Here is an 11,170-nt window from a genome sequence, read left to right as displayed (position 1 = left end):
GCACCGGGCGGCCGTTGCGCAACTCGGTTGCAGGTGTCTTGATCAGGACGACTTCCTTCTCTCGCGGCCCATCCCGCCCTCTTGAGCCCTTTTCTCTCCTCGCCTCGCCATTCAGCTCCACCGGCCGCTCCAGCACGACGCCCAAGAGCTTGTTGTTGCCCTGGCCGTCGCCATCTTCCAGCGGTGTGGCGTCTTCCAGCTCGTCTTCGAGGATCGGCGTGGCTGCTCGGACGGGTATGCTCGCAGGTTCACTCGTGAGTTCCTGAATCTGGCGGGGACTGAGTTTGAGAATCTTCTCGTGCTCCGACACGCTGCTCCTCCGCCGCCCATCCCCCGGCCGCTTGATAGGCCGTATCTTCTCGCTGGTGTCGGAGAGGATAGCCTCTTCGTGCATGCTGGGCCTCCTGCTCGGCGCACTGGAGCTGATCGCGCTATTTGGCTCGGCTTTGGCGCCATTCGTCATGTTCTGCAGCGGTTCCTCGCTTTTGGCTTCATGGGCGCGGCGGCCACTCGGAGGTGCCACATCGTCCGGTTCGGGCGTTGAGGAAGGCGTGGGGAGCTGGCCCGTCGTATGCGATTCACCGTATATCCGTGTTTCTGCCCCGTTCATGGCGTGAGGGGCTGAAGTTGCTGGTTGAGTGCATCGTGTATTGCTCGAAGTGGTGCTGGGCGGCAGACGCGACGTTGTCGCTTCCTCGGTTGACCCCGGCCACCACCAACCTCGTACCCTTTAACAACACTTTTGGGTGAATGCATCTCCAACAACTCAGTTCTATCACACAATCTGAAAGAACAATGCGCAACGCCCTTTGTGGACACCATATGACTCCTATGATCCAATTCTTCACTTCGGTGACTGGATTGACTCGGGCCACTTACATGATGACAGCCAAACGGAGTGTCGCCAGGACCACGAGACTCACAATTCTGGCCGTTCACGTTATGAGTAATAGCGGTGGCAATTCGCAGGTGTCCATTGAATCTTGTTCGAAGCCATCACTCACAGACAGCACAGCTCCAGATTGATTCCTCTCATACCTCCGACGGAAACCTGCATCACCAAACATTGAAGCAACGCGACCTCGGCATGCTAGATGATGGTCTCAGTATTCCGATTTATCCGACCATGAACCAGGTCAAGAAGGTCTAGACCAGAGGAAACAAAACTAATGCTGAGTGAGAGGAGGAAGAGGGATACCGACTCTGAAGGCAATGACGGGGATCTTCCCAGATTCCCATTGTGCCAATCAAGAAGAGCAAAGCTGACGATCAGAGCAAAGAAAGAAAGCGAGATAGTTTCAATTTCAGAGCCTAGTAAACTACCCACTGCCAGTATCGAGATTTCTACGAGACTGACCAAGACCAAGTTAACCCTTGGTCTTGTTGTGGGCAAGATTTACGAGGGCAGACACTGGAGAAGTCCCGTATACGGCATCACAGATTGGCTCACCAAAGAAGAAATGTCTCACGCGAACCTCCGGATTGCGCCTCGTACCGCTCCGCTCGACCCCGTCACATTTGCCCTCCCAGATGCGTTGCAAGGTTTCTTCGACGATCTGGAGATGTTTCGGTCTACGACGCTCACGTTCAAGGCTTGCATCCAGACCATCTCAGGCAGACTTCCTTCCGCAGATCTTCTGCCACTCGATGTACGTCGTGCAACATACATCCCTGCTCTATTCCATCTGCACGCCCGACCTGAACCGCAACCCAGATCCTAGGTTATCATCAGACTACCCATCAAGACAAAAGAAAGACGGCATACTCTGGCTGTACGACACTCGTATTGAACCCCGCGAAGGGCGCTATCTGATCATCGTATATTCCTTCCGGCTTTGACTGATTGCGCATACAGCCAAATCCATGTCCGCATGCGCCGTACTACCCGAACCTCGTATCCTTACACAAGCATGAAAAGATACACACAGCAATGGGCGTAGTACGAATAGACTCCTTTGGGATCTAGCATGGTCTTGCATGGGTTACTAGGTGCAGGGAGCTTTATGTGGGTGTCTGCAGCGGCTTATCCAAGTTCTTGTCACCCTTCAAAGCACCTAGCACAACAGGCTATCATACGATGGCACACCAAACATCGAGAAAATTACAAACATCAAAAACATCAAACACTTATCCCCAGAGCAAAGCGCTGGATTTACTTTTTACGGTGCTATACCGAACTCGTGGTATGCTGCCTTAAAAAAGCAAACGAAACCCGCGTAAATGCACAGGCAGCTCGTCGATCAGCTCCTGATCTACGATATCTTTCATGCACGACACCTTCAGCTTCTTTCTAGAATCGCCACTCGACGCCCAAGGAAGCATTCTTCCGTCCAATACAATCACGCTCAACGCCGATACCCTTGTATCCAAGCAGCTGGTCACGGATGGCATATGCCGCACATGCCGCATATCCCGCATATTTGGCTGACTGTGGACCAGCGCGGACTCACACCATCTCAGATTTCGGGAGTTTACCAGATGATAACCCGGGCGGTCATGGGTGTGTGCCCTTCTTCTTTGCCCTCCTTCCTGATCGATCGTCAGAGCGAGTACTCATCTAGTGCAACTTAGTGTCTATGATGCCTCGATTTGACGATGTAGACATGGAACATGTTTCTCTTTTTGTGATGAACACGAGGAATTTCTAGTTATCTTCGTTAGAGGCTGTATTGGGATGACGTCAGTGAGATACGCGGAGGCCCCATTACAGTGAAGATGCACTCCGTATACGAGTTAACCAATAGAACCGATACCACACCTTCAACCTCCGATTGAAAACACGGTGAGTTGCCACCACCCTTCTTCGCCCCCTGTAGTATCATGATCTTCGCAGCAGAGACAATGGCAGTAGCTAGCTCTACGCAGGTCTATGCAGCTACGACGGCGCTCGCTACACACCGCTACCCATGTGTCCAAGGCCTACAGTGCGTCCGCCCTCGATAAGAAGTGTTCGAGAACACGGACTATACAAAAACCTAGTAAAGCACGAAGACTTAGCTTGGCCTCCAATACTGACATGTGCTCCCGTTCTGCAAGACTGTTAGGCGCCCATGGACACATGGAAAAGTCTGATGCTACGCATCGCGAAGAGGTAGTCATTACGTATATTACGTTTATGTGCATTCTTGAAATATCCGCAGAGAATACATGGCGAACGAGGCAGTGGAATCCAGGAGCTTCTATCTCGAAGATAGATGAAGTGCACACGTAGCATCTCGAGGCGCTCAACCAGCCCCAGAAGAATTTCAGAAGCCAGCCAAGTACAACAACTCAGTAGGAAGAAGGCCCTGCGGCCAAGAACCAAAAGAATTCGTTCAATGCTCCCCTCTATCTTCTGCACAAATGTACCGGGAAACAACCAACACCACGAAACCAACAGCATTTGCAGACGGGATGCTTTCTGCTGCGCACAATCGATGTAATGGGTCGGTAATGACGATATAATATTTACACTAGCAAAGATGATTGGGAGGGGGTTTGAGTATACTGTAGTGTCGTTTGTTGCGATGAGCTGAATAAAGAATACGTATTGCGAGTGGGTGTTAGCTTTTACTTCTTTGGTGTAGGTTGGGAGAGATGAGCATTCGTTCTCTATTGACCAACACTTTCTTAGTCCTGTCTTCGTCGACCGTCATTCGTTCGCTCTACTGCACTAGTGTTAGAGCAATGAGATGAGTAAAGGAGGTCGCCTGCATACTTTTGAGGGGTGGCATATCTGCCAATCTGTTTGTGATATCATCTAGGATTTGACGACCTATTTGGGTTGGTGGTGCTATTTCTCCCACTTGCCGTCGAAGTGCAAATAGGTCTCAGATGCTGGGTAAATACTACAAGACTGGTAAAGTTGATGCTCATTGTTCCTTGCACCGTGTCGTTGAAGACCCTTTTCACATGTGTGTGTTGCTGATAGCACGATGCCGTATGTTGGCAGATGGTAGTCGTGGCAAAACCAGATCGCGCCCTATTCAAGGGGAATAGTAATCACCTTACCTGTATTGATAGACTGTATAGGCCTACGTTACTTCCTTGATCTACATGCTCCACCCTGGTGCAAGCTACAGCTATCTGTCCAATCCTGTCCTTGCATGATGTACTCGTGACCGCGTTGGCGGTGTGCTCCACTTATGAGAATATGGACAGGGTATGGGCGATCATTCCTTCAATACCGGCCTCGACTCTTTTCTGGCAGTTTTCCGGGGTACATGCAAGCCACAATCATCGATTCTTTTGCCCGTCAATACAGCGATCAGCACGAGTTTTCCCGTGCTAGACCATGCATACTATCGTGGTACAGGAATTCATCTGCAACCCCTCCGAAATCGTACGTGCTGGGATATCCATAGCTTACGTGCATGAAGTGGAGGTATTGCACCTAAGCGATGTAGGGATGTAAAGACAGTTTTCGTCAGGCTTTTCAGCCACATTAATGGCGACATAATCGACTCCCCCAATTTGGTTCTGGAGAGAAGGCTTCCAGCATCTTCTCCGCAGCATGAGTCCAGGCATTGCAGGACCACTCTGCGCAGGACGTTATTCAAACGCCACACACTCTTATATGTAGTCTGTGCAAACAGGCTCTGGTCCCGATGGCGCTAAGAATAGGCAAAAGCACTGCTCGCAGGGCGAGCTCAGCTGGAATGTCGAAGATAAGTGCTTCACATCCTGTGGGTGGTCCTCAGATGCATAATAGCGCTAGTACGAGACTGGAGTTTCCGGATGTGATGCATTCGGTAGTCAGCATTGCGGGATGTAGGTCCAGCCAATGAAATCAACCGAGGACCACCAAGGGGCTCTTGACGCCCGCCTGTTGCAGATTAATGGATCCTTGTATTAAGCGAGAGTCGCAGAGGAGGTAGCTCATCGTGATCCTAATGTTCGTGGTATTCGAGTTGGTTGTGCCGCCCGAGCGCATTTCTGTAGGGCTGACACCCAAGACACTGGATAGCAGCGATCGATAGCCGTAACACCACTGACTGGACAGACATTGGACTCATTCGCGGGTGCGAAACCAGCAACAAGGCCTTGGGAACGGGGAAGCTGTGGGTAGAATACCGTTGCTCGAAGATTGGCTGCCAACGCATAGGGGGCTGCGTCAGGAGTTTGCTGTGCCGCATGCAAGCAGGATGGGCGTTCGAAGGGTTGCCCTGGCATTAAGGTACCGACACGAGGTGTATGCGTCTAGGGAAATGAGCCACAACTGTAGCCGGATCCAAAGGTGATTTGGAGACAGCACTAGGGTGGGCGCACTGCAGCAATAGGGACTGACGAGGCTGAAGAAACCCACCTGGCTGCATGAAGCACGCAGTAGCCGCGTGGTTGTGTCCACACTGCTGCACGTTCGGAGGAAACGGAAGTCTTCTAGAACGCGACTTCTTTAGCCTGGTGTGGGTGTAGTCAGCCGAAACTTTGTCCCTACGCGCACGCGAACAGACACGTGCAACTGCAGCGGAGTGCATCCGCGAAAGGGTCTGCTGTCTGTGCCCACGGTTGATGAGGTGTCGTGCAACATTATGTCAGTGGAAGGAACTGTTCGGGCCGGGACGGCGATGGACAGGGATTTATGCATGTCGACTCAGAAGGTCCCGAGAACAAGAATGCCATGACAATGAGGCCGTGGTGTTCGTCGCGAGGGGTGAGAAGTGAGAGAGTTAGTGCTGGTCCCGGAGAAGGCGCGAGGGGCCGCCAAGACTATCACGCCTAGGGCAAAGAGGAGAGATTTGAAAGTTTATACCATGCGCCGCCGCTCTTCGTCGAGGTCTGCATGTGAGCACTGGCTCCTGCTCTCCCCGCCTGCATTGCTAGGGTGCACATACCTGATGAGCTTGGCGACTGTTTGTTCTCTTGGACTTTTCGTCGAGGCTGCGCGAAGGATGCCAAAGCAATTCCGGTTGACGTGGAGTGGACTCGGCGGCTTGAGTACCCGCAGCTGGCTGGAGGCAGAGGTGGTCGCCCGTGGCACGGTTCTACGTTGTTACCTAGTAGAAGAAAGCGGGTCTAGAAAGAAGAAACTAGGAGACGCCAATCGGCGCCGGCTCCGCGAGGGCTCTCTGGGGTCTGTCAACGACGATGAAGGCTGTAGACAGGCTAACATCGGCGAGAGGGCCGTTTGCTGCCAGCGTTGACGAGATGGTTGCAGAAGGAAATTGTCACGAACGCCGGACAAATGCATCGCGTGCTATGACTGCGCAGCGTCCTTGTGGTTGAAGATGTGTTTCAGCACATGTCCGAGCTTAGCTAGGTAGTGCAGATCAGACGGGAGCAGAGCAAGACGACGTCGTCCGTCTCGCTCCACCCCGGAAACCTTGGGCTCAGATAGAGTGCCCGTCCCGTGACAGCTCCGCGTGGGAGACCGGTGGATTGCACATGGCAGACGGGGGGACTGTTGCGTGCTGCAGCTGTACCCCAATAAGGCCAACCCTAAATCTAGACATGCTATGGCGCTCGATTATCGTGCGGCCAGGCGTTGTGGTGTGGCTGGCACGCCATGACTCTAGGGAGCGTCGACGCTTAGCTCTGGGGGGGTTCGGTCGCCTTTGATAGCCACTCGTGTGAAAGCAAGGATGCGACTCAAACGTGTTACCCATGCTAGTTCCTGCCGACGCTAAGGGCCACGCCTGCGAAACGTGCCTCTTCAATCCTGTCGGGCCCTCCTTTCGACGTGCTGCTCACTGCCATCACGAGTCTTCGACCTGTTGCTTCTGCCTTAATAATCCCCGACTACCCGCCCGCCCAAGCCTGCCCTCCTGCCCACCGCCGCCCGCAACCACGGCCCCGTCCCCACCCGATCCCCCGGCCAGCTTTCCCAGTCGCCTGATGCATTACTAGACACGCATTCCCACTCTCCAGGCACTCTGCCATAGAAGCATCCAATGGGTCAGAGCAACGGCAAGCCCGTCGTCTTTACCGACCAAGGTGCGTGCCATGATCTGGCTGAAGAGAAGGGCGTCGAAGAGCATCCATGGACCACCAAGACTAACACCATCAGTAAACCTCAACCACTTCCGGCTGCTGCGAGTCGTCGGCAAGGGCGCATTCGGCAAGGTGCGCATTGTCGAGCGCAAAGACACGGGTCTCACCTTTGCGCTCAAGTACATACGCAAAGATGAAGGTTCGTCTCCATGCCCTGTGCACCCTCCCAGCACTCCTCGAGCTGACGTCGTGTCACAGTCGTACGCTCGGAAAGCGTCCGCAACATCATTCGCGAGCGGCGCATGCTCGAGCACCTGAACCATCCCTTCCTCTGCAACTTGCGCTACAGCTTCCAGGACATTGAATACCTGTACGTCATACCTCCCAGCGATGAGTTAGCACGCGGCTGACAAGGGCAGATATATCGTGGTCGATCTAATGAATGGCGGTGACCTGCGCTTCCACATCTCGCGAAAGACATTCACAGAGGAGGCTGTGCGCTTCTGGATAGCCCAGCTAGGCTGCGCTGTGCGCTACATCCACCAGCAGGGCATCGTACACAGGGACATCAAGCCAGACAACGTGCTGTTGGATTCCGAAGGCCATGTCCATCTGGCAGATTTCGTAAGCTCGCTCCTCATCATGTCTCCGGCCATCACTAACATGCCCAGAATGTCGCTTCCGACTTTGTCCCCACCAAGCCGCTGACGAGCAAGTCCGGCACGCTCGCCTATCTCGCGCCCGAGGTCTACGAAGGCAAAGGATACTCATGCGAAGTCGACTGGTGGTCACTGGGCGTGCTCTTCTACGAGTGCATCTACAACAAGCGACCCTTCGAGGCTAGCAGCCATGACTCCCTCGCGGCAAAGATCTCCAAGGGAGAGCCCACATACCCCGTTACCAGTCCCCCCGTATCCATGCCCTGTCTACATGCCATCAGCTCGCTCTTGGAGAAGAACAGGACAAAGCGCATAGGCGCCATCGGATTCGAGTCCTTCACTGACAATCCCTTCTTCCGTCCCATCGATTTCATCGCGTTAGAGCGCAAAGAGATCCCGCCCGTCTTTATCCCGTCGAGCGACAAGACCAACTTCGATGCCACCTACGACCTGGAGGAGCTGTTGTTGGAAGAAGCACCGCTTGAGGCAAGAGCGCGGAGACAGAAGCCTAGAGAGGCGCTCAAGGACGATGCGACCGAGCAGGAGATCAGGGCTGAAGAGCTGCACAGGATGATTGAGACCCTCTTCGAGCCCTTCAACTACACCACTGCTGGTGACCAACGAACGCCTGCCGCGGTCGCAGTCGTAGATCCCCAAGATTCCGTCGGCGGCTCAAGGACGAGCAACCAAAGCGCACCGGACCAACCTACCACACCGTCAGTAGATCCCTGGGGTCGCCCAGTTGCGAACAATCCCCAAGACGCAGAACTCCATCCCACACGCTCCGCCGCCACTGGCCGATCGACGCAATCTCCCAACGGCAGCCCTCCCCTTGCAACCAACATACTGAACCAGACCGCCAACACCGGCTCACCCACCTCGCAACGCGGCGAGCACGTCGACTACTTCCCCAACGACGGCTCCGAAGTCCCCACTCCCTCCTTCTCTCGCCCGATGAACAACCGCCAGCGAGGCTCGCAACGCAGCATCAGCACCAGCGGAGGCGTACAGGTAGTTCTCAACGAGACCGGTTCTTGGACTGAGATGGCTAACCAAAGTTCCGCCCTCGTACAGAAAGATGCCCAAGCTGAGAAACCCTCCGGAATGCTCGGCTTCCTCAGTCGCAAAAAGGGCCGGGACAGGAGTCCCAAGGCGAAAGAGAGGGGTGTGCTGGGGAAAGAAGGCGCCAGAGTCATCATCAGCAATACTTGAGATGCCTGCTCTCTTTTCCTCACCTTTTTCCGCCTGCCACGCCTTCTTTCACGTCACGCCCCACACAAAACGCCCTTTCTTCCAACGAGTTCCCTTGCCGTAGATGATGTCTTCCCAGGAGACTTTTTTTCCCGAGGCCGATTTCTTCTCTCCTGCCTGGCGTTTTCTGGCGTGTTGTCTTGGACTTCATACATGCCAGTCCCTCCTACATCTTCAGCGACGACGCTTCGAACATCGTGGTTGTCGCTTCCTCTCCTTATCCGACCGCATCGAAGTTGCATAGTTCCACCACCCTGAGAAAAAAGAGGTGTGCGCGAAACGGGCGTTGTAGGCAATTGTTATTTTTCCATCAGAGAGACCGCGGGGACACATGGGGCAGCTGTTGCCCCGTAAGCACAACGAACGAAGAACGAGATTAGGGTATAGATTGAGGAAGGCAAGAGAAGAGAAGGGACAGATGAGGCGTCGGCTTTTCCACTTCCCCTGAAGAGGAAAGTCGCGCTGTTGTACATTTGAATGTGTGGGTATAGGGATGTCGGGATGCTGGATGCATGGGCTATGGGCAACGCTATGTGCCGCCGCTGCTGTCACCGCTATGAGATCTTATGAGTGGAGGTTATGCTGGGGATGGATGTTGTATTCGATAATTGTGCGCGAAACGTTAAATACCCATATTCCTACTCTTCATATGCGCTTTCTCTGTATCATATTGTTCAATTGTTATGCTGGCTAATGGATAACAGACTGGAATAGGTTCTTGCTCTTCTCATTATTAGATTCGTGTCGTGGAAGGTTGTCTCATTCTTCCTTGACTTCACATTCCTCGCGTTCTACCACATTCCCCTTTCCAATCTGTTTACGACACCGCTTCACGTGTCTGTTGAAGTTGTCTTTGCGTCGGAAGATCTTGGTGGGCATCGAGCAGCCGGGGATTGTACATTGGTACATCTTTTCGCTGCCGAGGAATTGTTGGTGCACGTTCTTCTTATGACGTTTCAGGTCTGCTGCTAGGCCGAAGGACATGCTGTTGCATATATTGCATGTGTTGCGGAGGTTATGTGTACAGTTATGGTGGTTTCTGAAAGGAGGTCAGAGTTCATGCTCTGTAGTTGTGAGGGCATATGTTGCCTTCGTAGACCTGGTGTGCAGAATGTCCTGGGACAATCTGGACATGTATAAAGTAGCCTTGTCTCATCTTCGATGGTGATTGGTGCTGAGGCTGAACCGCATGACGATGTAAAGAGGCGTTGCTGAAAGTAAAGGTATACTTAAGACAACGACAGCCATCAGCACGGCGGCGGAGCACATGGGGAACAAAAAGAGAGAGAGAAATTCGTCAATACATGCTCGCATGATTCTGGGTCGGTAACACTAGGTTTACTGTGTCAGAAGGGCGGTAGATGAGACAGTACTCTGCGGCGAGGAGATTGAGAATCCTAGTGCAAGAGTGTTCACACAATCGGCGGCATACTGATATCAGTCGGCACGGGATCCCGCCCAATCATGACTGCAGGTGGCTTCCAGCCTCCCCACGAGCCTTTCTATAAGTTGTTCATGTGTCGACATGTCAACTAGAAAACATCACTCCATATCTAAGCTCGTTATTTTCCTTTCCTACTTCCCCTATCCACACCCGACGCCCTTGCCTCACAACTCTTACCATACCTTGTAAAAATTTCCTTCAGCTTCCACTCCTCGTTTTGCTTTTAGCATCTAGCTAAGCTCTAGCTGTACGAAATGCATGTGAGACATATACTAACTTCATACTTCTACCTCTGGAGGCAAAGTACACCAAGAGCGCTTGTTGGACCGAACAGGCTCTTTGCGCTGTGTGTTCGTGGCGTTCGAGATCGGCGCGTACCCCAAGGACGCAGGCAAACATCGCAAATATAGCGTAGGTTATGTCGGCGGTCATAGCGTTTTCTTTGAATAGTTTAGTGTGAATCTGATGGAATTGGGAGGACAATACGCCCGTTTACTAGCCTAGGAATTTTTGACGGTTTTGCCGACCATCTCGGCAGAACAGATACTGAGGAATCCCTCCAATCCGGCCCCTCATCCACTCCCAGATCCGGACCCACATGCCAGTCCGCATCCCAATCCGTTTTTCTTTCCGCATCCCAATCCATGATCCTATCCCCATCCCAATCTATGCTCCCATCCGCGTTTCCATCGAGGCAGATCATGCTTTCGAGATCTGAGATCTGAGGCGCTTCAGTCGTGAGGATAATTCGACGAAAGCAATACTTGAGTTCTTCTTCTGTAACAGTATACCTTGATGGACCCTCTGAGAGAACTTCCGAAGGGTTATTGCTTGTTGTTCTATCTTCCGCGCTGTCCTCATCGTCGAGATCAACGATTCTCTGGTAGGTCACTTGACAACTTGGACT

General features: G+C 53.0%; 1 protein-coding gene across 1 annotated transcript; it reads left to right on the top strand.

Annotated features, from left to right (window-relative positions):
- Positions 1-6,869: 6,869 nt before the first annotated feature.
- J4E85_007476 (uncharacterized protein) lies at positions 6,870-8,780 on the top strand (the record flags this gene model as incomplete). The annotated part of the gene is made up of 5 exons (XM_051471708.1): positions 6,870-6,912; positions 6,986-7,108; positions 7,168-7,279; positions 7,329-7,533; positions 7,581-8,780. 5 exons carry the CDS (start codon positions 6,870-6,872, stop codon positions 8,778-8,780), a joined length of 1,683 nt encoding a protein of 560 aa, XP_051324782.1.
- Positions 8,781-11,170: the final 2,390 nt, after the last annotated feature.

The sequence above is a fragment of the Alternaria conjuncta genome (genome assembly GCF_024043145.1).
Source record: "Alternaria conjuncta strain BMP 0040 chromosome Unknown scaffold_10, whole genome shotgun sequence".
Lineage (NCBI taxonomy): Eukaryota > Fungi > Ascomycota > Dothideomycetes > Pleosporales > Pleosporaceae > Alternaria > Alternaria conjuncta.
This window is presented reverse-complemented; position numbering and strand designations above follow the sequence as displayed.